The sequence below is a fragment of the Carcharhinus amblyrhynchos genome, chromosome 33 (assembly GCF_965287045.1).
Source record: "Carcharhinus amblyrhynchos chromosome 33, sCarAmb.v2.hapA, whole genome shotgun sequence".
NCBI classification, from domain to species: Eukaryota; Metazoa; Chordata; class Chondrichthyes; order Carcharhiniformes; family Carcharhinidae; genus Carcharhinus; species Carcharhinus amblyrhynchos.
The window spans coordinates 9043263-9070935 of record NC_137356.1 but is presented as its reverse complement, the minus strand read 5'-3'; the positions used below and the strand labels follow the sequence as shown (position 1 = coordinate 9070935).

Sequence of the window (27673 nt, the reverse complement as noted above, 5' to 3'; positions counted from 1 at the left end):
ACCCCTGTGGCACCGAGCTGCCCTTTTCACTGGAGTTCAGACGAATGAGGGGGTGGGGGGAATCTCACAGAGACTAATACAATTCTAACAGAACTGGACAGGGTAGATGCAGGGAGGAAGTTCCTGATGATGGGGGAGTACAGAACCAGGGGTCACAGTCTGAGGATTGGGGGTAGACCATTTAGGACGGAGATGGGGAGACATTTCTTCACCTGGTGAGCCTGTGGAATTCATTGCCACGGGAAGTAGTTGATGTCAAAACATTGAATGTATTCAAGAGGCGGCTGGATATAGAACTTGGGGCGAATGGGATTAAAGGTTATGGGGAGAAAGCAGGGTTAGGCTACTGAGTTGGACGATCAGCCATGATTGTGATAAATGATGGAGCAGGCTCGATGGGCTGAATGGCCTCCTCCTGCTCCTATCTTTTATGTTTCGATGCTATCATAGAATCCCTACAGCACAGAAGGAGGCCATTCAGCCCATCAAGTCTGTACTGACCACAATCCCACTCAGGCCCTATTCCCGTAACCCTCATTTGTCCTGCTAATCCCCCGAAGCTAAGAACCAATTTAGCACGGCCAATCAACCGAACCCAAACACCTTTCGGACTGTGGGAGGAAACCGGAGCTCCCGGAGGAAACCCACGCAGACACGAGGAGAATGTGCAGACTCCGCGCAGACAGTGACCCGAGCCGGGAATCGAACCCGGGTCCCTGGCGCTGTGAGACAGCGGCTAACCACCGCGCCACCCATGAGTGATGTTTACTCGTGTGGACAACACAGAGTTGGGGAAAAGGGATCCGATTCAATTCCGTTTTCCCACACAAGTCAGGGATCCATTCCTCAAAAGCCCTTGCTTGGAATGGACGGGGCAAACCAGAACCCGCTCCTTCCAAAAACCAAATTGCAACTGAATCCAAACCCCCCCCCCGACAAGACAGACAAAGAACTGACAAGATTTGGGAAGGACACCCCACCTTGGGCTCGATCTTAGCCTCAAGGCGGAGGTCGCGGATTTTTCAGTTGGGATTTTTTTGTTCTCTGCCGCTGATTACCTGGTAGAGGGAGGTGTCGTAATTGTGCGCCTGCCCAGGGGGACCTGGTTTATGCTGTAGTACCCCGGGCTCTCCAAGTCGGCCAGATTGAAGCTGGGTCCCGTTGCCGCGGCGACTGGGGCTGAGGTGGAGAAGAGGCAAGAATATGACATCGAATCAGCACAGCAAAGCAAACGGCGCCTGTGACCCTGTCGCTCCCTCCCCCCCCGCCAACCTCTCCCCCCCCACCTCCGCGTTTGGCTTCAATCAGACCACTCGCCACCATGTTTCACCCTGAAATGGGCATCCCCCCCTCTAAGCGCGCCCCCAAATCCATCCCCCCCACATGCACCCTCATATCTATCGCACCCCCCCCCCCACGCTCGCCCATCCACGTCCATCCCCCCCCATGCACTCCCCCCAACGTGCGTTCCCCCATACCAATGCCCTCACCCACACTCGCCCACCATCTCCATCCTTCACCACGCTCGCCCCTCCCCACGTCCATCATCCCCATGCGCACCCCCAATATCCACCCCCCCGCCCCATGCGCGCCTCCCATATTCATCCCCCCCCTCACACATACAGTGAAGTCACTGTGAAAATCCCCTAGTCACCACACTCCGGCGCCTGTTCGGGTACACCGAGGGAGAATTTAGCACCCTAACCAGCGCATCTTTCGGATTGCGGGAGGGAACCGGAGCACCCGGAGGAAACCCACGCAGACACGGGGAGAACGTGCAGTCTCCGCAGAGACAATGGCCGGGAATCGAACCGGGGTCCCTGGCGCTGTGAGGCAGCAGTGCTAACCACCGCGCCACCCCTTTAATCAATCAATGCCTTTCATTCCAGATTTATCCATTAAGCTGAGGCAGGATAAGGGTTTGGATGACGAGTCCACTAATAGTGCCGCTACGTCCCGCTAACCCAGTGCAAAACAGCCAAAGAAGCTTTCAAAAACAAGGGCAAAAGAAGTCTCCAAAGTTTACTCACTCTGCGACACTCTGACCAGCTCCGACACGCTAAAAACCCCCGATGTGATGAAGCAGTCCTGGAAATTCAAATGCCCTAATTGGGAAAGAAAGCAGAAAGAGGTCACTGGAAGTTGAATTCAGAGGGAACATAAGAACATAAGAACATAAGAAATAGGAGCAGGAGTAGGCCATCCAGCCCTTCGAGCCTGCCCCGCCATTCAATAAGATCATGGCTGATCTGTCGCTGCTCAGTTCCACTTTCCCGCCCTCTCCCCATAACCCTTAATCTCCCTCTCCTATCAAAAACCCATCAACCCGCGTCTTAAAAATATTTAGCGAGGCAGCCTCCACCACTTCAACGGGCAGAGAATTCCAGAGATTCACCACCAAGCAACACAAAGCAACACCCAACAGAACCACCCTGAAAAGGCACTGATCCCTTTGGAAACAGCTAAGTATAAAGGGTGGGATTTTCCGGGCTGGCTCGCGCCACCCCCCACTCCCCCGATACCGGAAAATCCTGCCCGAGATCTTCCCCTTGTCCTGCCCTCGTCCACTCCGATTCCTGCGGCGGGCGGGAAAATTCCAGCCAAACGCTCCCGGTCAGAGTGGCACCAGGAACAGGCAGGGGAGGTTGGTGGTGATGTATCTCGGTATGTCCGAGGGTTCGACAGGATGCTTTGAGAGTCCAGCTCCATCACCGTAACATCTCACATTTCTACAGCGTTTTAATCAAGAGCAAATATCCATCACCGGAGAGTAATCAGACAAGGAAGCAAATAACAGCAAACGAAAGGAGATAGTTTAAAGTTTTATTCATCACTGTCACAAGTGGGTTTACATTAACACTGCAATGAAGTCACTGTGAAAATCCCCTACTCGCCACACTCTGGCGCCTGTTCGGGTACACTGAGGGAGAATTTAGCACGGCCAATGCACCCTAACCAGCACCTCTTTTGGACTGTGGACAACCTAGAATCATAGAATCCCTAGAAGGAGTCCATTCGGCCCATCAAGTCTGTACCGACCACAATCCCACCCACAACCTATTCCCATAACCTCACACATTTACCCTGCTAATCCCCCTGACCCAAAGCATCAATTTAGCATGGCCAGTCCATCAAATCTGCATATCTTTGGACTGTGGAAGGAAACAGGAGCACCCCCCCCGGAAAAAACCCACACAGACACGGGGAAAACGTGCAAACTCCACACAGAGAGTGACCTGAGCCGGGGATTGAACCTAGCTCCCTCGCGCTATGAGTGAACAGTGCTAGCCACTGTGCCACCGTGCCCCTTACTGGACAAATACTTACCAACGAGGTGAATATCCCCTGGGGGAGGCGACGGCCTAGACTATTAACCAGACTATTACTCCAGAAACTCGGCTAATGTTCTGGGGACCTGGGTTCGAATCCCACCACGGCAGATAATGGAATTTGAATTCAATAAAAAATATCTGGAATTAAGAATCTACTGATGACCGTGAAACCATTGTCAGAAATGGTTCATTAATGTCCTTTAGGGAAGGAAATCTGCCGTCCTTACCCCCGGTCTGGCCTACACGTGACTCCAGAGCCACAGCAATGTGTGGTTGACTCTCAACTGACCTTGGGCAACTAGGGATGGGCAATAAATGCTGGCCCAGCCAGCGATGCCCATGTCCCACAAATGAATAAAGAGAAGGAATAAGAAATATTTACTCACATCCTGGAGGAGGAGAGAGAGAAAGAGACGGCCAGAGCTCTGAGGAAGGAGGTTCGGACTTATCACAAAAGTTTTACAGTGCAGAAGGAGGCTGGATGAGCCATCATGTCTGCACTGGATCGCCATGATTTACTGCTATTACCCTGCCTTTCCCCTGCCACGCCCTCCCACCCACCCCCTTCACCCTGGCACCATATATTGTTTCCATTCAAATAATCATCCAGTGCTCTCTCGTTTGCCTCGATTAAACCAGCCTCCACCGCACTCCCAGGCAGCGCATCCTAGACCCCAACCACTCACTGGTCGAACAAGATTTTCCTCAACGCGTTGGCAGCTGATGACACGACCGCCAAAGATGGAGCCACAAGGAAAGCGAGATCAGCTTGAAACATTGGCTCTATTCTCTCTCCACAGACGCTGTCAGACCTGCTGAGATTTTCCAGCGTTTTCTGTTTTCGTTTCAGATTCCGGCATCTGCACTGTTTTGCTTAAGCCGAGATCACGACAGATGGAGGCATCTGCACGCAGTGAGGATTACACTAGGCGAGTGGGCAAACACAATCGGATAGGGATCCTGCCCCCCAAACTTCCACCTAATGACCTCAGTTAGAAGCTGCAAATTTGGAGATATCACAGAATCCCTACAGTACAGAAGAAGTCATTCAGCCCATCGAGCCTGCACCGACAATAATCCCATCCTATCCCTGTAACCTCATTTATTTACCCTAACAATCCCAGTGACACTAAGGGGCAATTTAGCATGGCCAATCCACCTAATTTACAGATCTTTGGACGCTAAGGGGCAATTTAGCATGGCCAATCCACCTAACATGCACATTTTTGGACTGTGGGAGGAAACTGGAGCATCCGGAGGAAACCCACGCAGACATGGGGAGAGCATGCAGACTTCACACAGTCATCCGAGGCCAGAATTAAACCCGGGTCCCTCGCGCCATTATGCCACCCTGCCAGCCTAGTTAGGTGAACAGCAGACTGGCAAGTAATGGGTACATGCTATTATTTACCAGCATTCAGTGGACAGCTCTAAACAAACTGAAGCCATACGCGTGACAGATCTGGATGGATAAGCAGAGCAAAAGGTGTGTGCCTTTACTCCACTGAACCCCAGGCTGGGAATGATGTGTGGTACCGCTGTACACTTCCAACCTCCTTGAATTGGACCTGACAGCACTCTGCAGCGAGGTCAGGTAGTTAGGGCTAGATCAAATTTATCGCCAGGCACTCAACTACACAGAGGCCAAAGGGTTCAAAATAACAACAAGAGTCCAGAGCTCTCGTTACTATTCCCTCAGAGCTTTGGGCCTTCCAAAACTTTACACCAGAGCCGTCAAGTCTAATCCCACAGCGACGGCTTGAGTTAACGCAGAGAAGGAAAGGAATTGCAGGAACGCGGGGCGTTTGTTCCCAGTTTGAGGTGTGCAACTGTCAATCAAGTCAGGCTACACCCCCTCTCCCCCCACCCAAACCCCTCTTCCACTCTCCCCCCGGGACTGATTTGTCCGCCCGGAGCAATTCTCAGCAAAAGTGAAACAGCCCCGGAAGGTGTCAGTCACGTGGGATAAGGACGGGTGTCTGTCAGCCGACTAATTGCCACGTCAAACAACTGAGCCGCTAATTCGATCTTGTCGAAAGGTTCGTCCATAACTCAGCGGAAGGAAGACAATCTCCCTGAAAAATAATCCCGCTCCAGCGCAGGATCTCACCTCTGCCATGACAAAAGGATTCCCCACGGATACCGCAGCGATTTCCGCCTTGAGAATCCAGCCCAGAAGAATGCGTCACCCCCAAGGACAGGGAAGTGGGTGCGTCCCTTCTGGCCAAAGCTTAGCCTTAGCCGCGTGTGGCACTTTTGTAACGGGTGCAAAGGACTCTGGACGGCAAGTCCCTCTCCGGCGCTGACGCTCCGACGCTGTTCCAAGGGAGTGTCGCCATTTTGGAAATGGCACCTTTCGGGTGAGAGGTGCACGGTTTAGGGTGGCACGGTGGGCACAGTGATTAGTGCCGCTGCCTCCCAGTGCCAGGGACCCAGGTTCAATTCTGGCCTTGGGTCACTGCCTGTGTGGAGTTTGCACATTCTCCCCGTGTCTGCGTGGGTTTCCTCCGGGTGCTCCGGTTTCCTCCCACAGTCCAAAGATGTGCAGGTTAGGTGGATTGGCCATGCTATTTTTTCCCTCAGTGTCAGGAGGATTAGCAGGGTAAGTATGTGGGGTTACAGGAATAGGACCTGGGTAGGATTGTTGTTGGTGCAGGCTCAATGGGTCGAATGGCCTCCTGCTGCCCTGTGAGGCAGAGAGGTAACAGACCCCACAGCATTGTTTCAATGTAGAGTGGGTCAGCTCCCCCTCAACGTCTCTGCCAACATTCATCCCTCAATCAATATGGTTAAAGACAGACCATCTGTAGGATCCTGCTGTGCGCAAATTGGCTGTCACATTTCCTACATGGCAACGGTGATTACACTTCCAAAATACTTGTTTGGTTGTAAATCCTGAGGTTGTGAAAGGTGCTATATAAATACATCTTTTTCCATCCACACTCAGCTTGGTTTGGCTCCTGTTCTGACCAAGACAGCAAGGCGTAGATGCATAGAATCCCTACAGTTGGTGCATGTTGAAGTGTGTGTAGTCATGTTGATGTATGTCAGAATGAGTGTAAACATGTCGGCGTATGTCAGAGTGTGTGTAGTCTTGTTAATGTATGTCAGAGTATGTGTAGGCATGTTGGTGTATGTCAGAATGTGTGTAGCATGTTGGTGTATGTTGGAGTGTGTGTAGATATGTGGTGTATGTCAGAGTACGTGTAGGCATGTTGGTGTATGTCAGAATGTGTGTAGCATGTTGGTGTATGTTGGAGTGTGTGTAGATATGTGGTGTATGTCAGAGTATGTGTAGGCATGTTGGTGTATGTCAGAATGTGTGTAGCATGTTGGTGTATGTTGGAGTGTGTGTAGATATGTGGTGTATGTCAGAGTATGTGTAGGCATGTTGGTGTATGTCAGAATGTGTGTAGCATGTTGGTGTATGTTGGAGTGTGTGTAGATATGTGGTGTATGTCAGGGTGTGTGAAGGTATGTTGGCGTGTGTTGAATTGTATGTGTGTGGCGTGTAGGTTATGTCAGAGTGCGTGTAGACATGTTGATGTATGCAAGGGATGTATGTGTGGAGGTATGTTGGTGTATGTTGGTGTATGTCAGAATGTGTGGAATCATGTTGGTGCATGTTGGATTGTATGTGTGTGGCGTGTAGGTATATGTTGGAGTATGTAAGCGTGTAGGGGGCTGTGTGGTAACACCACGTGCGCAAGGATATTTTGGCCCTGGAGGGAGTGCAGAGGAGGTTTACTAGGCTGATACCGGAGTTGAGGGGATTGAGCTATGAGGAGAGGCTGAATAAACTAGGCTTGTACTCGTTAGAGTTTAGAAGAATGAGGGGAGATCTCATTGAGACGTATAAGATGATGAATGGGATGGATAGGATAGAGGTGGAGAGACTCTTCCCGCTCAAAAAAGACAGTAGGACTAGGGGGCACAGCCTCAAGATAAAGGGGAGGCGGTTTAGAACGGAGTTGAGGAGGAACTTCTTCACTCAAAGGGTGGTGAATCTCTGGAATTCTCTGCCCGTTGAAGTGGTGGAGGCTGCCTCGCTAAATATTTTTAAGAAGCGGGTTGATGGGTTCTTGATAAGAGAGGGGATTAAGGGTTATGGGGAGAGGGCGGGAAAGTGGAACTGAGCCACAACAGATCAGCCATGATCTTATTGAATGGCGGGGCAGGCTCGAAGGGCTAGATGGCCTACTCCTGCTCCTATTTCTTATGTTCTTATGTTCTTATGTATCAGCCGTGACTCCAGTTCTCCAGCACACAAATGCATTTTATCTTCCGATTGATGAAAGACGCACGGTGACAGCGCCTTGTACCCCTCCGCTCCGAAATCTGCCGGGGCGCAGCATGTGGCGCAGTGGGTCCGATAGAAGCTCCCGGTGCCAGCGAGGTGGTGTGCTGACGGGACAGGAAGCAGGCGCTGCGAGCAGGATCAGCACCGTTGCTGCGCGCAGCGTTATCCTGCCCGTGGTTCAGTGTGTCCGCGACTCACCGGCTATTTATAGACAGAGAGATGCACAATCACCTCCGTGGATGACGTCCAAGTACACTGGGACTGAACAGACACTGCAAGGTGATGGAGTCTTAGCTCAGGTTCCCCTGTGGATCCCCACAGATTTCCACAGAGGTTAGGAATGCAGCAGATGGCTTTATTGAGGGGAGTGTGGGTGGAGTGGGGGGAGTGTTTGGGAAGCTGGGGGGGATGCACTTGGACAAGGCTTGAATCTAGGCTACAATCCACACCGATTTTCCATATATTTAAACTCATTAGCCACATTGACTTAAAGGGACCCAACCTTTGCTTATTGTCACTTAAAGGGGCCTAACCTTTGCTTACTGTCACTTAAAGGGGCCTAACCTTTGCTTTTTGTCACTTAAAGGGACCTTACCTTTGCTTACTGTGACTTAAAGGGACCTAACCTTTGCTTTTTGTCACTTAAAGGGGCCTAACCTTTGCTTACTGTGATTTAAAGGGGCCTAACCTTTGCTTTTTGTCACTTAAAGGGACCTTACCTTTGCTTACTGTGACTTAAAGGGACCTAACCTTTGCTTTTTGTCACTTAAAGGGGCCTAACCTTTGCTTACTGTGATTTAAAGGGACCTAACCTTTGCTTTTTATCACTTAAAGGGACCTAACTTTTGCTTGTCGTGTCAATTTATATCCCAATTCCCTCAAAGACATGCGCCTAATTTTGCAGCCACAATTCTCCCACTGAATTGGGCTGGGTGCAGTGAGTTGGAAGGCTGGGTAAATCCCAACCTTTCAGTCAGAGTTCAGTCACCACCCCAGCGACAAAGCTCTTTTTATCACACGCACCCTAAACCAGTGAGGGTGAATATTAACGGTTACCTGGGTCTGAGTCCCGCCATCGACCTGATTAACCCTCTCCGTCCTGGCCCCCGTCGAGATCTCCGCGCTCCCCCAATTCTGGCCTCTGGAACAACCCCAAGCCCCTTCACCCCGCCAATGCTGTCTGTGCCTTCAACCTCGGAGACCCCACGCTGGGGAATCATCACCTCAAATCTTTCCTCCTCTTTCACCTCCGTTAAGATGCTCTTTAATCATAGAATCCCCTACAGCGCAGAAGGAGGCCATTCGGCCTATTGAATCTGGACTGACCACAATCCCACCCAGGCCCTATCCCAGAACCCCGTGCACTTACCGCTCTCTGCACAGAGTCTGCACGTTCTCCCCTGTCTCCCATAGTCTGAAAGACGTGCTGGTTAGGGTGCACTGACCCGAACAGGCACCGGAGTGTGGCGACTAGGGGATTTACACAGTAACTTCATTGCAGTGTTAATGTAAGCCTTACTTGTGACACTAATAAATAAACTTTAAACTATAAGCAAAAGTCTGAGGTCACGTACCAACAGAATCAAGAATAGCTTCTTCCCTGCTGCCATCAGACTTTTAAATGGACCTACTTTGCATTAAGTTGATCTTTCTCTACACCCTCGCTGTGACTGTAACACTACATTCTGCACTGTCTCATTTCCTTCTCTATAAACGGTATGTTTTGTCTATATAGCGCGCAAAAAACAATTCTTTTCACTGTATCCAAATAAATGCGGCAATAATAAATCAAATCATAATTAAGGATCTCACACACCCCGGACATTCTCTCTTCCACCTTCTTCCATTGGGAAAAAGATATAAAACTCTGAGATTCACGTACCAACCAACTCAAGATCAGCTTCTTCCCTGCTGCCGTCAGACATTTGAATGGACCTACCTCGCATTAAGTTGATCTTTCTCTACACCCTAGCTATGACTGTAACACTACATTCTGCACTCTCTCATTTCCTTCTCCCCCATGTGCTCTATGAACAGTATGCTTTGTCTGTGTAATGTGCAAAAAACAATTCTTTTCACTGTATCCCAGTACATGCGACAATAATAAATCAAATCAAAATGCAAACATGGCCTTGACATCCATACTGAAGAGAATTGGGACAATGATAGTCTAACCAATGCCTTGCAAACATCCAGGTCTATCATAGTACCTACAGTGCAGAAGGAGGCTCTTTGGCCCATCGAGCCTGCACTAACAACAATCTCACCCATCTCCTAACCTCATAACCCCACATATTTACCCTCCTAATACCACCCGATATTATGGGGCAATTCAGAAGGCCAACCCACCTAACCTGAACATCTTTGGGCAATAAAGGGCAATTTAGCATGACCAATCCACCTAACCAACACATCTTTGGACACTAAGGGGCAACTTAGCATGGCCAATCCCCCTTAACAGCACATCTTCAGACTGTGGGAGGGGAGGGGGGGGTTCTTTCAGGTTCAGACTGTGGGAGGAAACTGGAGCATCTGGACGAAACCCACGCAGAGACGGGGAGAACATGCAAACTCCACACAGACAGTGATCCCAGCTGGGAATTGAACCCCGGTCTCTGTGAGGCAGCAGTGCTAACCATTGCGCTATGGTGCCATCCTATCACCTCCAGATATTTCCTCTTGAATACTGAGATCTATCTAAATGGGCAGAGACTTCAGGGTGCTCCGGTGCAGAGGGATCTGGGTGTCCTTGTTCATAAGTCTCAGAAATCTAGCATGCAGCTACAGCAGATAATAGAGAAAACGAAAGGAATGTTGGCATTTAGAGCTAAAGGAATAGAATATAAAGGGAGGGAAGTCTTGTTGCAACTATACAAGGCTTTGGTGAGGCCGCACCTGGAGCATTACGGACAGTTTTGGTCCCCTTATTTGTGGAAAGATGTAGTATCACTGGAGGCAGTTCAGAGGAGGTTCACTAGATTGATTCCAGAGATGAGGGGTTTGTCGTATGAAGAGAGATTGAACAGTTTAGGCCGATACTCTCTGGAATTTAGAAGAATGAGGGGAGATCAAATTGAGGTCTACAAGATGATAAAAGGTGGGGATAAAGTAGGTGTGGAGCAGATGCTTCCTCTTGTGGGACATTCTAGGACGAGAGGTCATAGGATAAGGGCTAGTAAATTTAAAACAGAGAAACTACTTCTCCCAAAGGGTTGAAAATCTGTGGAATTCGCTACCCCAAAGTGCGGTGGGTGCTGGGACAGTGAGTAAATTTAAGGAGGAGTGAGACAGATTTTTAATTGGTAATGGGTTGAAGATAGAAAGGCAGGTTAATAGGGTGGTGAAAAAGGCCTTTATCAATCAGGGTATAGATTACAAAGGAACGAGACTCCAAAAGCTCATGCTACCAAATAAACCTGTTGGACTTTAACCTGGTGTTGTGAGATTTCTTATTATAGATTATAAAAGCAGAGAGGTCATGTTGGAGTTGTCTAGAACTTTAGTGAGGCCATAGCTGGAGTACTGTGTGCAGTTCTGGTTGCCACATTACAGGAAGGACATGAACACACTAGAGGGGGAGCAGAGGCGATCCACCAGGGATGGAACGTTAAGTTATAAAGAGAGGTTGGATAGGCTTGGGTTGTTTTCATTGGAGCAGAGAAGACCGAGGGGGTGACCTGATTGAGGTGTTCATGAGGGGCACGGACAGGGTGAATAGGGAGCAGCTGTTCCCCTTAGTTGAAGGGTCAGTTACGAGGGGGCACAAGTTAAAAGTGAGGGAGTGGGAGGTTTTGGGGGGGAGAATTTGAGGAAAAACCTTTTTACCCAGAGGGTGGTGAGGGTCTGGAATGCGCTGCCTGGGAGGGCGGTGGAGGCCTCACATCCTTTCAAAAGTACCTGGATGAGCATTTGGCACTCCATAACATTCAGGGCTATGGGCCAAGTGCTGGCAAGTGGGGATTAGGTGGGCATCTCAAGCATCGGTGCAGACTCGATGGGCCGAAGGGCCTCTTCTGCGCTGCAGGATTCTGTCGTGTGGGCATAAGAACATAAGAAATAGGAGCAGGAGTAGGCCATCCAGCCCTTCGAGCCTGCCCCGCCATTCAATAAGATCATGGCTGATCTGTCGCTGCTCAGTTCCACTTTCCCGCCCTCTCCCCATAACCCTTAATCCCCTCTCTTATCAAAAACCCATCAACCCGCGTCTTAAAAATATTTAGCGAGGCAGCCTCCACCACTTCAACGGGCAGAGAATTCCAGAGATTCACCACCCTTTGAGTGAAGAAGTTCCTCCTCAACTCCGTTCTAAACCGCCCCCCTTTTATCTTGAGGCTGTGCCCCCTAGTCCTACTGTCTTTTCTGAGCGGGAAGAGTCTCTCCACCTCTATCCTATCCATCCCATTCATCATCTTATACGTCTCAATGAGATCTCCCCTCATTCTTCTAAACTCTAACGAGAAGGCAGGAAAATGGGGATGAGGAATATAACAGCCATGATGGAACGGTGAAGTGGGCCAGATGGGCCAAGTGGCCTAATTGGAGCAGAATTAGGCCATGTCCGCTCCAATATCGAATGAACATACAAGCGAGGTGGCAGCAGTTACAGAAAAAATATATAAATGACTGCTTTGCAATGGGAGGGTTATAAATCTACCAAAACAGGACAGGGTCAAAGTGCTTAAAAACGATAGTGCACTGGTTGTAGACAGACCAGAGCTTATCAGATGTAGAAACAATGAACTGATTAATGTACCGAAGGCTGGAGACATACTGTGAACACGAAACCGTGTTTATTCCCATTTCAATCCATTTAGAAAGTGGACTTTTTTTTCTCCGAAAAAGCCCATTGAATGCAACATAAATAATGACTCACTTTCATCCCTCACTCACTCCTTTATTATTTTAAAATATAAAATATCTTCCCATTGATTCCATTTTTTTTTAAAGTCTGGAGGTCAGGTTGCCCTAAACCCGGCCCGTCCCCATTCATCCTGCATTGTTTCAGGGTCAGCTAACTGATGAATGGGATAGTGAGGCACGTTCTCCGACGTTCCCCGCATCACGCACCGCCCTCCCCCACGCTCCCCGCCCGGGGGGGGGGGTTGGTGGAATCGCGGGCGTTGGTGAAAGAGGGGAAAGCGCCAGCCCTGCTCCAAATCCCGCAAACATTGACTCCCTCCACCACCAATGTACAACAACAACTCACAGAGACAGCACCTTCCAAACCCGCCATCTAGAAGGGCAAGGCAGCCGATGCGCCACTCCCTGCAAGGTCCCCCCTCCGAGCCACTATGGTGGCACGGTGGTTAGCACTGCTGCCTCACAGCGGCAGGGATCCCCGGTTCGATTCCCGGCTTGGGTCACTGTCAGTGTGGAGTTGCGCATTCTCCCCGTGTCTGCGTGGGTTTCCTCTGAGTGCTCCGGTTTCCTCCAACAGTCCGAAAGTCGTGCTGGTTAGGGTGCATTGGCCGTGTTAAATTCTCCCTCAATGTACCTAAACAGGTGCCGGAGTGTGGCAACTAGGAGATTTTCACTGTAACTTCATTGCAGTGTTAATGTTTCCTCCCATAATCCAAAAGATATGCTGGTTAGGGTGCATTGTCCGTGCTAAATTCTCCCTCAGTGTACCCGAACAGGAGTGTGGCGACTAGGGGGGATTTTCACAGTAACTTCATTGCAGTGTTAATGTAAGCCTTACTTGCGACGCTAATAAATAAACTTTAAAACTTTAAGAAACATTAAACTGACTGACCACCACTAAAAGAAAATACCTGCATTTATAGCCCATCTTTCACGGCCCCTTAACGTCCCAAAGCACAGCCTTTTGACATTCAGTCGTTGCCTTAATGTCGGAAATGTGGGCAACCCAATTTGTGCACAGCAAGCTCCCATAAACAGCATTAGAATAAAGGACCCAGCAGCCAGGGTGCAGAACTCCCCTGCTCCTCAAATAGCACAGTGGAGTCACAGAAACATCGAAATTAGGAGCAGAAGTTGGCAAATTCAGCCCTTCGAGCCTGCTCTGCCATTCAATCAGATCATGGCTGATCTCTCCATGGTCTCCAATCCCCCTCCCCACCTCTTCCCCCTTATCCTTTTATCCCTTTTTGTATTAGAAATATATCTATCTCCTTCACGTAACCATTCAATGCTCTGGGGCAACGAGTTCCCCAAATCCACCCCCCTCTGTGAGAAGTAGTTCCCCCTCATCTCACTTGTAAATCTACCGCCTCTTAACCTAGGCAAAGAAGGAAGGAAAGTAGAGCACAGGAACAGGCCCTTCAGCCCTCCAAGCCCACACCGATCACAATGTCCTAACTATATACAAAACAAATCTTCTGCCTTTACTCGGTCTGTATCCCTCTGTTCCCTCCCTATTCACCCAGATGCCTCTTAAATGTTGCTAATGTGCCTGCTTCCATCACCTCCTCTGACACTGCATTCCAGGAACTTCCATTCTCTGCGTGAAAAACCTCTCCCGTACATCTCCCTTCAACTTCCCCCCTCTCACCTTGAGCCTGTGCCCCTTGTAATTGACACTTCCTACCCTGGGGAAAAAGCCTCTGACTATCCCCCCCTCACCCCATCCATACCTCTCATCATTTTGTAGACCTCTATCAGGTCTCCCCTCAGCCTTCCAATCTGACCTCTTGCTCTAGATTGCCCCACAAGGGAAAACATTTAGTCCACATTTACTCTATCGATCCCTTTTAGAACTTTATACATCTGCCCCGCCAACACTATGGTTAAGAAAGCCCATCGATACCCCTGCTTTCTCACAGGATGAAGGAAATTTGGCATGTCAGCTACAACTGTCACAAACTTTACAGACACACCATAGAAAGCATTCTTTCTGGTTGGATCACAGCTTGGTGTGGGCTCCTGCTCTGCCCAAGGCCACAAGGAACTACAAAGGGTCATGAATGTCGCCCACCCCCATCTATCGACTCTGTCTACACTTCCCGCTGCCTCAGCAAAGCTGCCAGCATAATTAAGGACCCCACACACCCAGGACGTTCTCTCTTCTACCTTCGTTCATCGGGAAAAAGGACAAAAGTCTGAGGTCACGCACCAACCGACTCAAGAACAGCTTCTTCCCTGCTGCTGTCAGACTTTTGAATGGACCCACCTCACATTAAGTTGATCTTTCTCTACGCCCTCGCTATGACTGTAACACTACATTCTGCACTCTCTCCTTTCCTTCTCTATAAATGGTATGTTTTGTCTGTACACATTGTACACTTTGTCTCTACTTTCTCAGCAGTAGAAGGAAATTTGGCATGTCAGCTACAACTCTCACTAACTTTTACAGATGCACCATAGAAAGCATTCTTTCTGGTTGTATCACAGCTTGGTATGGGCTCCTGCTCTGCCCAAGACTGCAAGGAACTACAAAGGGTCACGAATGAAGCCCAACCCATTACACAAACCAGCCTCCCATTCATTGACTCTGTCCATACTTCCCACTGCCTCAGAAAAGCAGCCAGCATAATTAGGGACCCCACACACCCCGGACATTCTCTCTTCCACCTTCTTCCGTCGGGAAAAAGATACAAAAGTCTGAGGTCATGTATCAACCTACTCAAGAACAGCTTCTTCCCTGCTGCTGTCAGACTTTTGAATGGACCTACCTCGCACTAAGTGGATCTTTCTCTGCACCCTAACTATGACTGTAACACTACATTCTGCACTCTCTCCATTCCTTCTCTGTGAACGGTATGCTTTGTCTGTATAGACAAAGGAAGGAAACAATACTTTTCACTGTATGTTAATACATGTGACAATAATAAATCAAATCAAATTGATCAGATTCCTCCCATCCTTCTCAACTCCAGTCTGTCACAGTAAGCCTGCATTGGTGTGGTTAACTATGTGTGACATACTGGACCCAATAATGGGGAAGTGGCCTTTTATTTTGTGTTTTGAAGTCTTTGATTGGGGTTATGCGAATGTCCTAGAGTCATAACAGCATGGGAAAAGGCCATTCGGCCCATCAAGTCCATTTCTGTTCTCAGTGGGGGGAGCGTGATGTCATCACATGACCTGTGACCTCCAATCGCCCCATCCAGGTTCCCCTGCCATTGGTTGGAACAGTGAACGTTCAAACGGGGTTGGGGGGGGCGGTGAGGAGTTGTGGTTTAGTGTTTGCTACGGGGTGGAAGGGGGTGGTTTGGGGCTGGCATCACACTTTAGGAGGAATGTGAAAGTTGCTGAGGATGTTTGAGCTGGAACAACTCCCAGGGGTGGAGGGTTTCAGCTCCGGGGTTTGGGTGGCGGGGTGGAGTTTGGGGCACAGGTGACGGAAAGGACATTCGATCGAGGTATACAAGGTTACACCAGGTGCGGGCATGGTAGGTGCCCACTCGTTGATGGATCAAGGGTGATGAGACAATAGAATGAAGAGTCTAGACGGAGGATGTGTTGGGGAACGGAATGTGTGGAATAATTTGTTAGCAGCAGGGTGGTAACCTCCCCCCCCCATCCCCCATCCCTCCTCACACGTCTCGCTGTTTCTATGATGGGTGAACGAATGTGTCGCAAGAAACTTTTTTGTTTTAAGAATGCAATTTTTTTGGCGGCGAGATGCCCCTCCCATCTTTCCACCTGCCCTTCACTCTCCACATCAGGCCCACTGGTTAGCCTTTCACACAATTTAGCATGGCCAATTAACGTAACCTGCACATCTTTGGACACTAAGGGACAATTTAGCATGGCCAATCCGCCTAACCTGCACATCTTTGGACACTAAGGGACAATTTAGCATGGCCAATCCGCCTAACCTGCACATCTTTGGACACTAAGGGACAATTTAGCATGGCCAATCCGCCTAACCTGCACATCTTGGGACACTAAGGAGCAATTTACCATGGCCAATCCACCTAACCTACACATCTTTGGACACAAAGGGGCAATTTACCATGGCCAATCCACCTAACCCGCACATCCTTGGACACTAAGAGACAATTTAGCATGGCCAATCCGCCTAACCTGCACATCTTGGGACACTAAGGAGCAATTTACCATGGCCAATCCACCTAACCTACACATCCTTGGACACTAAGAGACAATTTAGCATGGCCAATCCACCTAACCTGCACATCTTTGGACACTAAGGGACAATTTAGCATGGCCAATCCACCCTAACCTGCACACCTTTGGACACTAAGGGACAATTAGCATGGCCAATCCACCTAACCTGCACATCCTTGGACACTAAGAGACAATTTAGCATGGCCAATCCACCTAACCTACACATCTTTGGACACTAAGAGACAATTTAGCATGGCCAATCCGCCTAACCTGCACATCTTTGGACACTAAGAGACAATTTAGCATGGCCAATCCACCCTAACCTGCACACCTTTGGACACTAAGGGACAATTAGCATGGCCAATCCACCTAACCTGCACAACTTTGGACTGTGGAAGAAAACCGGAGCACCCAGCAGAAACCCGCGCGGACACGGGGGAGAACGTGCAGACTCCACACAGACAGTAACCCAAGCCGGGAATCGAGCCTGAGTCCCTGACGCTGTGAGGAAGCAGTGCCAAGCACCGAGACATGCCCCACTGAGAAGGGGACAGCATACCGATGGGAAGCTGGGGCAGAGAGAGAAAACCAAATAGAAATGCGAGGTGAAATGTAAAACAATAACTTTGCGAAACAAAGAAAAAAAAACATGAATAATAACTAAATTGCGTATTGTACAGTATGGTGGTGACAGGAATTGGCTGACTGGCTGACAGCCCACAGGATTAAACACATCTTGAGTGTTCGTCAGTGCTAAATCTACCTTCCGATGATTGGATTATACAGCCATGTGTCTTTGTAATTCTCTGTTTAAACCTCTCCATTTCTCCTTCCTGCATTAAGGGATTCCTTAAAGCCTACCTCTCCCCCAACAAACGTTTGGGACGGCACGGTGGCACAGTGGTTAGCACTGCTGCTTCAAAGTGCCAGAGACCTGGGTTCGATTCCCGGCTTGGATCACTGTTTGTGCGGAATCTGCACGTTCTCCCCGTATCTGCGTGGGTTTCCTTCCGAAAGCCGTGCCGGTTAGGGTGCATTGGCCGTGCTAAATCCTCCCTCGGTGTATCCAAATAGGCGCCGGAGTGTGGCCGTGAGGGGATTTTCACAGTAACTTCATTGCAGTGTTAATGTAAGCCTACTTGTGACACTAATAATAAACTTGTAAACTTTGTTCACTTGTCTGAATACCTCCTCCTGTGCGCAAGTAGTTTATTTGATTGTGGAGCACCTAAGGGTATTTTAGCACTCTGAAGGTGCTGCATAAATGCAGATTTCTGTTGTTGGCGAAGTGTCACGGTACCCGAACTCAATCGCAGACAGCAAGCGGCAGTCCATTTACACTCGCTGCCTCTCCCTTACCTACAATTACCCCGTGCTACACATCAAAGCGCCACAAGAGGGCAAAGGGCCATCAGACATTTTAATTTGTGTTCTGGAGGCCCAAGATTGCATATTAGACTAAAGCACTTGGCTGTTCATCTGGGCAACCTTCATTTAAAAGCTCATTTAGATAAAGCAGATAAGGGTTTCTTGGCAGACTGTGTCCCTTTCTACAGGCATTTGTTGACCCAGTTAAGTGGGAGAATATTTAAGGTCACAAACTTCTTCCTGAGAGAAAAAAATCTTTTTACTCTCCCCGTGCTCACGATGAAGACATCGCAGTCCCAGCGTTGTTTAACCCTCTGCCTTTGGGATTGGGCAGCACGGTGGCACAGTGGTTAGCACTGCTGCCTCACACCCTCAGAACCTAGGTTCGATTCCCGGCTTGGGTCACTCCCTGTGTGGAGTTTGCTCGTTCTCCCAGTGTCTGCGTGGGTTTCCTTCGGGTGCTCTGGTTTCTTCCCACAGTCCAAAGATGTGTAGGTTAGGTGGATTGGCCATGCTAAATTATCCCTTAGTGTCCAAAGATGTGCAGGTTAGGTGGATTGGCCATGCTAAATTATCCCTTAGTGTCCAAAGATGTGCAGGTTAGGTGGATTGGCCATGCTAAATTGCCTCTTAGTGTCCAAAGATGTGTAGGTTAGGTGGATCGGCCATGCTAAATTATCCCTTAGTGTCCAAAGATGTGCAGGTTAGGTGGATTGGCCATGCTAAATTGCCTCTTAGTGTCCAAAGATGTGTAGGTTAGGTGGATTGGCCATGCTAAATTATCCCTTAGTGTCCAAAGATGTGCAGGTTAGGTGGATCGGCCATGCTAAATTGCCCCTTATTGATAGGATGCAGAGCTGGGCCGAAAAGTGGCAGATGGAGTTTAACCCTGATGAGTGTGAGGTGATTCATTTTGGTAAGACAAACTTGATTGTGGATTAGAGGGTCAACGGCAGTGTTCTGAGGAATGTGGAGGAGCAGAGAGATCTTGGGGTTCATATCCACAGATGTCTGAAGGTTGCCACTCAAGTGGATAGAGCTGTGAAGAAGGCTTATAGTGTGTTAGTGTTTATTAACTGGGGGTTTGAGTTTAAGAACCATGGGGGTTATGCTGCAACTACACAGGACCTTGGTGAGACCACATTTGGAATATTGTGTTCAGTTCTGGTCACCTCACTATAAGAAGGATGTGGAATCTTTGGAGAGAGTGCAGAGGAGATTTACCAGGATGCTGCCTGGTTTGGAGGGTAGGTCTTATGAGGAAAGGTTGAGGGAGCTGGGCCTTTTCTCTTTAGAGTGGAGGAGGATGAGAGGTGACTTAATAGAAGTTTATATGATGATGAGGGGGATAGATAGAGTGGACGTTCAGAGACTATTTCCTAGGGTGGATGTAGCTGTTACTAGGGGGCATAACTATAAGGTTCATGGTGGGAGATATAATAGGGATGTCCGAGGTAGATTCTTCATTCAGAGAGTGGTTGGGATGTGGAATACACTGCCTGCTGTGATAGTGGAGTCGGACACTTTAGGAACTTTCAAGCAGTTACTGGATAGGCACATGGAGCACTCCAGAATGATAGGGGGTGGGATAGCTTGATCTTGGGTTTGAACATAGCTCAGCACAACATCAAGGGCCGAAGGGCCTGTGCTGTGCTGTACTGTTCTATGTTCTATGTTAGTGTCCAAAGATATGCAGGTTAGGGGGATTGGCCATACTAAATTCATGGGGTTACAGGTATAGGGCAGAGGGGAGGGCCTGGTTGGGATGCTCTTTCAGAAAGTCAGTGCAGACTTGTTGGGCCGAATGGCCTCCTTCTGCATGGCTGGGACTCGAAGGCAAACATAATGAAAGCTTTTCTGTCGTGTGACGCACTGTCGCGATCTGGGAAGGCACTGAGGGCAGACTCGAATCGTAGCTGGTGATTTGATAGAGACTCAAAAAGCAGAAGCCTCCTGGTCCAGGGGGAAAGGAACAGGGGAACGGGACAGGCTGGATGGGTCACCTCAAAAGAGCAGGCCCAATGGGCTGAATGGCCTCTCTCTGTGCATGATTCGGTGGTCAGGGGATGACAATCAGGAAATGGGAGAGAACTTTCGATGGTTCCCGGAGAAGCGAGGCGTACGGTGAGGTTTTAGTGGAGAGGTTCAGTGGGCAAGCATATGGAGGCCTGACTACATCACTGAGAGTTGGGAATTGTTGGGTAGGATGGGGGCAGGGATAGATATTCCCATAACGCGTTATTATTGGAGGAATGAACATTTGCTAGAGGCCATAGATTTGGAAAAGGTTGGACCAAGAAAGATGGAATTTGGAAAGAGGAACCAGGGTGTAAATTATTTGGAGTCGGAGTTTGGGGCCTACTCCTCTTTTTTTGATTTATTTATTCGTGGGACATGGGCATCGCTGGCTGGGCCAGCATTTATTGCCCATCCCTAGTTGCCCCTTGAGAAGGTGGTGGTGAACCACCATCTTGAATCGCTGCAGTCCACATGCTGTGGGTTGACCCACACTGCCGTTAGGGAGGGAATTCCAGGATTTTGACCCAGCGACGGTGAAGGAACAGCCGATATATTCCCAAGTCAGGATGGTGAGTGGTTTGGAGGGGAACATGCAGGTGGTGTTCCCATTGTATCTGCTGCCCTTGTCCTTCTAGATGGAAGTGGTTGTGGGTTTGGAAGCTCTAAGGATCTTTGGTGAATTGCTGCAGTGTATCTTGTAGATGGTACACACTGCTGGTACTGAGTGTCGGTGGTGGAGGGAGTGGATGTTTGTGGATGTGGTGCCAATCAAGTTGGCTGCTTTGTCCTGGATGGTGTTGAGCTTTTTGAGTGTTGTTGGAGCTGCACCCATCCAGGCAAGTGGGGAGTATTCCATCACACTCCTGCCTTGTGCCTTGTAGATGGTGGACAGGCTTTGGGGAGACAGGAGGTGAGTTACTCACCACAGTATTCCTAACTCCTGACCTGCTGTTGTAGCCACTATGTTTAGTGACGAGTCCAGTTGAGTTTCTGGTGGATGTTAAAGCTAAAAGTTTATTTATTAGTTGCAAGTAGGCTTACATTCACACTGCAATGAAGTTACTGTGAAAATCCCCTAGTCCACCACACTCTTGTTGGGGTACACTGAGGGAGAATTCAGCATGGCCAATGCACCTAACCAGAGCACCCGGAGGAAACCCACGTAGAGACGAGGAGAACGTGCAAACTTCACACACTCACAAACTGGGAGTCGAACCCAGGCCCCTAGCGCTGTGAGGCAGCAGTGCTAACCACTGTGCCACCGTGCTGTCCTAATCATTGACCCACTGTGAAGGTACACAGCGGTCTTTCTTGCACTCTCTTCTACGCAAGCGAGACATGAGCCGTTCACGTCAGGCACGCAAACAAGGCACACGACTCTCGCATGAGCTGGCTGTGAAGATGACTCACAAAGAGCAAGATTCGGGCTCACTTTTAACGTGTAAGAAAAACTTGGACGGGTACATGGATGAGAGGGGATACGGTCCAGGTGCAGGTCAGTGGGACTCGGAGGAGAAATGGGTCAGCACAGCCAAGAAGGGCCGAAAGGCCTGTTTCTGTGCTGTAATGTTTCTGTGGTTCCTAAAATCAACCAGCGAGGAAGGGTGTTTCCCTTAGTTGGGGGGGGGTTGGAGGAGGGGGTTGGAGGAGGAGGAGGAGGAGCAGGAGGAGGGGGAGGAAGAGAATGGTCGACAACCCGGAGACATTGTCTCAGAACAAGGGATAGACCACTCAGGACCCAGAAGAAGGGGGGGATTCTTCACTCAGAGGGTGGTGAAGTTTTGGAATAATCCATCCCACAGGACTCAGCCTCTGCCTAGAATTTTCCAGCCACCACCCCCCCTGTCATCTTCCGGTGCAGAGCCCCCGGGGAGTTTATATGTTCCAACAGCTCTTGTAGATGGTGGGTAGGCTCTGGGGGAGTCAGGAGGGTGAGTTACTCAGCCTCTGACCTGCTCTGGTAGCCGCTGCGTTTGTGTGGCGAGTCCTGTTGAGTTTCTGTTTCTGCCTGTCACGTGGCGGGCTGGGAGGTTTCAGTTTGGAATTTGGATTTGTCAACGGGACGCAGAAACGCATTGTTCACCCGGCCTACTTTCCGCAGCCGGTCCTGGTGGGTGGGGAGGGCCCCCCTCTGTTCCCTGGAAAGGATTTGTTAACCTGGGTAGCGGACGGTTGAGTCCACACCAAAGAGGATTATCAGGTGGAAGGGCCAAGACGCGGCAGGGCACAAAGCCCCGTCAGGATTGGATCGCCAACGGACCCCGGCCTTTGGAAAGCGTCACGGGGCAAGTTGCAAGTAGGAGACCATTCGGCCCATCGAGCCTAGACTGACCGCAATTGTGTGAGGAACGGTTCAGGACTCGGGGTCTGCACTCCTCGGAGTTTAGAAGGATGAGGGGGGCATCTTATTGAAACTTACAGGATACTGCGAGGTCTGGATAGAGTGGGCGTGGAGAGGATGGTTCCAATAGTAGGGAAATCTAGAACCAGAATGCGCAACCTCAGGCTAAAGGGACGATCCTTTAAAACAGAGATGAGGAGGAATTTCTTCAGCCAGAGAGTGGGGAATCTGTGGAACTCTTTGCCCCAGAGGAGGCCGGGTCATTGAGTGTCTTTAAGATAGAGATAGATAGATTCTTGATTAATAAGGGGATCAGGAATTATGGGGAAAAGGCAGGAGAATGAGGATGAGGAAAATATCCTCCATGATTGAATGGTGGAACAGACTCGATGGGCCAAGTGGCCTAATTCTGCTGCTGTGTCTTATGGTTTTATAATCCTAAACAGACCCTATTCCCATAATCCAATATATTTGCCCCGCTAATTCCCCTAACACCAGGGTCAATTTAGCATGGCCAATCCATCAAACTCACAGATCTTTGGACTGTGGGAGGAAACCAGAGCACCTGGAGGAAAGCCATGCAGACACGGGGAGAATGTGCAAACTCCACTCAAACAGGGACTTTCCTTCCCTAAAGGGACATCAGTGAACCAGATGGGTTTTTCCAACAATGGTTTCATGATCAGTAGATTCTTAATTCCAGATTTTTTTTATTGAATTCAAATTCCACCGTCTGCACGACAGGATTCGAACCCGGGTCCCCAGAACAATAAAGTTTATTTATTAATCACAAGTCGGCTTATATTCACTCTGCAATGAGGTCACTGTGAAAATCCCCTAGTCACCACACTCTGGCACCTGTTTGGGTAACACTGAGGGAGGAATTTAGCACGGCCGATGCACCCAAACCAGCACGTCTTTTGGACTGTGGGAGGAAACCGGAGCACCCGGAGGAAACCCACGCAGACACGGGGAGAATGTGCAAACTCTACACAGACAGTGACCCAAATTGCGAATCGAACCCAGGTCCCTGTGAGGCAGCAGTGCTAACCGCTGTGCCGCCCTTCCTGGATGAATAGTCTAGCGATAATACGACAAGGCCATCACCTCCCCCGATCGCCACTGGGCAAACTCAGTCCAACTCCAGGGCATTGGGATCAAACCATCCGACAAGCAGCATTCCACGTGCATTCCAAGGATGATCCAGTCAACGCAGGACTAATAGCGAATTGTGGGATCTTTATCTTATGCTCATTCACTCACTAGTTATGGATGTGACTGACACCAGAAATTGCTACTCTCTCCTGACTGGATTATATTCACTGGAGTTTAGAAGAGTGAGAGGGGATCTCATAGAAGCTGATAAAATTCTAACAGGATGAGACAGGGTGGATTCAGAAAGAATGTTCCCCATGGTGGGGGGGGGGGGGTCCAGAACGAGGGGGGGTCATAGTTTGAGGATACCTTTTAGCACCTGAGGCAAGGAGAAATTTCTTCACCCAGAGGCTGGTGGAATTCACTATCACGGAAAGTAGTTGAGGCCAAAACGATGTGTAATTTCTAGAAGAAATTAGATACAGCTCTTGAGGCTAAAGGGATGGAGGGATATGGGGGAAAGCGAGGGATCAGGATATTGAATTTGATGATCAGCCATGATCAAAATGAATGGCGGAGCGGGTTCGAAGGGTCTACTCCCATTTTCTCCGTTTCTATGTAATTGCCCTTGAAAAGGTAGAGGTGAGCCGCCATCTTGATTACAACAGAGTGGCTGGCTGGGCCATTTCAGAGGTGAGAACTGACCTTCACTGTCACAATCACTGTGGATCTGGAGTCACATGTAGGCCAGGCCGGGTAAGGACGGCAGATTTCCTTCCCTCATCAGTGAACCAGATGGTTTTTACACTTACCGGGCACATTTATTGTCAGTGTGTTTTTAATTTTCAGGGGAGGCTCTGGCCTCGTGTTATTGTCGTCAGATTATTAAGTTTTTAAAGTTTATTTATTAGTGTCACAAGTAGGCTTACATTAACACTGCGATGAAGTTACTGTGAAAATCCCCTAGTCCCCTTGTTCGGGTACACTGAGGGACAATATAGCACGGCCAATGCACCCTAACCAGCACATTTTTTTGGACCACGGGAGGAAACCGGAGCGCCCGGAGGAAACCCACGCAGACACGGGGAGAATGTGCAGACCCCACACAGACGGTGACCCAAGCCGGGAATCGAACCTGGGTCCCTGGCGCTATGAGGCAGTAGTGCTAACCACTGTGCCACCATGCCACCCTCTGTGTCATCGTGCAGTCCTCTGTGCCACAGTCCTGCCCTCTGTGCCACTGTGCCACCCTGATTAATCTACAAACTCAGCCGATATTCTGAGGGCCCAGGTTCGAATCCTGCCACGGCAGATGGTGGAATTTGAATTCAATTTTTAAAAAGTCTTAGTGAAGGGACTGTGTGTGTGTGTGTGTGTGTGTGTGTGGCACACCAATCTGCACTAAAGACTTTTACTAAACAGTAGGTGATGGATTAAAAAATAGCTTCCATTTAATGCACCCAATTTCTTTGTATATAATTTAGAATTAAAAAATGTGGAGTTAAGAATCTACAAATGGCCATGAAACCATTGTCAAAAAAACCCATCTGGTTCCCTTTGGGGAAGGAAATCTGCCGTCCTTACCCGGTCTGGCCTACATGTGACTCCAGAGCCACAGCAATGTGGTTGACTCTCGACTGCCCTCCAAGGGCAGCTAGGGATGGGTGATAAATGCTGGCAAACCAGCGACACCCATGTCCCACAAATGAATAAGAAATCCTGATTAATTTAATTTAAATTCAGAAGCTGCCACAGTGGGATTCGAACTCATGTCCTGTTGGATTACTCATGCAGTGACATAACCACAAGGGCTACTGTATGGCGATCTGATCACTGCTGTCTGGACACGGTACAACATTCAGGCCTCCTCTCAAGCTCAATATTTGTCCAGCTGCTTTTTTTTTTAAAGCAGTGGCAGTGTTAACTCATCTCGGTGGGAGAGTTTTGCATTAACCCGATGGGGATCGACATTCTTTGAACCCCCGACTCCCCGGCAACGTGGCTGCTAATTTCGCAATTCCATCTCTGCACCCTGGCATCGCCGTTTGACTGAAATGATCTCTTTATCTCCGCATTAGCTATGCCTTTCAGTCTTCTAAAGAGCGAGGTTCCTGCTGCCCTCAACCTCCTTCACTCCAATCTCAATATTCACCTATCCTCAGTCCCTCCCTTCCTCCGCCTCATAGAGTATAGGAGCTGGGGAATAGAGGGATGCCGAAGAACTTGTGCCTCTCTGGATTCGGAGCGTTGGCCTACAGATTGTTATCGAGTTAACGCTTTCTGAGAACCACCTCTGTTTTTTTTTAACATTTGGTTATTGGTGTCATGAGTCAATTTTCATTAATGCCACAATGTTGTGCTGGCACAGTGGTTAGCACTGGGACCTGCGCTCGATTCCCGGTTTGGGTCACTGTCCGTGTGGAGTCTGCACATTCTCCCCGTGTCTGCGTGGGTTTCCTCCAGGTGCTCTGGTTCCTTCCCACGAAAGATGCGCTGGACATGCTAAGTTCTCCCTCAGCGTACCCGAACAGGAGTGTGGCAACTAGGAGATTTTTACAGTAACTTCATTGCGGTGTTAATGCAAGCCTACTTGTGAGTAATAAATACTTTAAAGATCACTATCAAATTAGCTCTTCCTGGGAAATAGGTCCTTTTTTTCCTAATGTTTATTTATTAGTGTCACAGGTCAGCTTTCATTAACACCACAATGTTGGATGGTTCGGTGGCACAGTGGTTAGCACTGCTGCCTCACAGTGCCAGGGACCCAGGTTCGATTCCCGGCTTGGGTCACTGTCTGTGCGGAGTCTGCACATTCTCCCCATGTCTGCATGGGTTTCCTCCGGGTGCTCCGGTTCCCCCCCCCCCACAGTCCGAAAGACGTGTTGGTTAGGTGCCAAATTCTCCCTCCGTGTACCCGAACAGGTGCTGAAGAGTGGCAACAGGGGGATTTTCACAGTAACTTCATTGCAGTGTTAATAAATAAACTTTAAAACTTTAACATTGGGAGAAAGTCCCGCCCTCGAAAGCCAATAGCCAACCTGATTGGTTGACATCTCCAGCAGTCCAAGAAGCCAGTAGCGGTTAGTGCCGCTGCCTCACAGCAGCAGAGACCCAGGTTCAATTCCCAGCTTGGGTGACTATTTGTGTGGAGTTTGCATGTTCGCCCCATGTCTGTGTGGGTTTCCTCCCACAGTCCAAAAGACGTGCTGGTTAGGGTGCATTGGCCATGGTAAATTCTCCCTCAGTGTACCCAAACAGGAGTGTAGCGACTAGGGGATTTTCACAATAACTACATTGCAGTGTTATAAAAGCAAAATACTGCGGACTTGGAATCCGAAACAAAGACAGTAAATGCTGGAAGATCTCAGCAGATCTGGCAACATCTGTGGACAGAGAACAGAGCCAGAGTTTTGAGTCTGGGTGACTTTTCGTCAGAGGGACGAAGGGTCATGCAGACTCGAAACGTTGGCTCGATTCTCTCCCCACAGATACTGTCAGACCTACTGAGACTTTCCAGCAATTGATCTTTTTGTTTCATTGCAGTGTTAATGCAAGCCTACTTGGGACACATAAACAAACTTACGACTTGTGGTGTGACCACTGGATGCCTCTCAGCCCAATTATAAACTTAAAAAAGAAGCTTTGAGAAGGCCAAATGGAAACCTTCAGGGGTTGGCTGCAGAGGAGAGTCAGGAGACTAATTCCCAGTTTGAACCATCCCACTAATCAAGATTGGCTGACGGAGCTGGGGGCTTAATACATCCAAGAAGCCTCGACGTGGGAGGGAGTCGATATGAGGTCCATAAAATAATGCAGCTTGCGGTTAAAGTGACAGTGTGTCCCCACTGAGTGAGTTCATGAGGAAAAGGGGTCACGGTGTTGATTCACACAAGATTGGGTCCAGGGTAGACAGATAATGGAGTTCTGGAACTAGCGAGATGAATGCGGACTAACTGAATTCCTTCAAACCACAACTGGGCCAGTTTTAGACTGGGGGAGAGGTTACCTTGTACAAAGAAAAACTACCGATCAGGATTGAGTGATGTCTTGGATGAGTTGTGATCACCAGCGGTTTGGGAGAGTCAGAGGGACATTTCTAAGATTTATATCCCCCCCGACAAATTGGCAAGCGTTTTATTTTTGACTCAAGCAGAAGATAACATGGGTGAGAAGTGGAGTCCAGATATT

At 49.1% G+C, this 27673-nt stretch overlaps 1 protein-coding gene across 5 annotated transcripts in view; it reads right to left on the bottom strand.

Moving 5' to 3' along the window:
* Positions 1-27673, bottom strand: part of nfixb (nuclear factor I/Xb) — a 506674-nt gene that overhangs the window by 236284 nt on the left and 242717 nt on the right. For all 5 annotated transcript variants that reach the window (XM_080216733.1, XM_080216732.1, XM_080216734.1 and 2 more), the window contains 2 exons: positions 2031-2105; positions 1059-1179 (listed from right to left, as the gene is read on the bottom strand). In XM_080216733.1, the coding sequence (XP_080072859.1) occupies positions 1059-1179; positions 2031-2105 (196 nt within the window). The remainder of the gene's footprint in view (positions 1-1058; positions 1180-2030; positions 2106-27673) is intronic.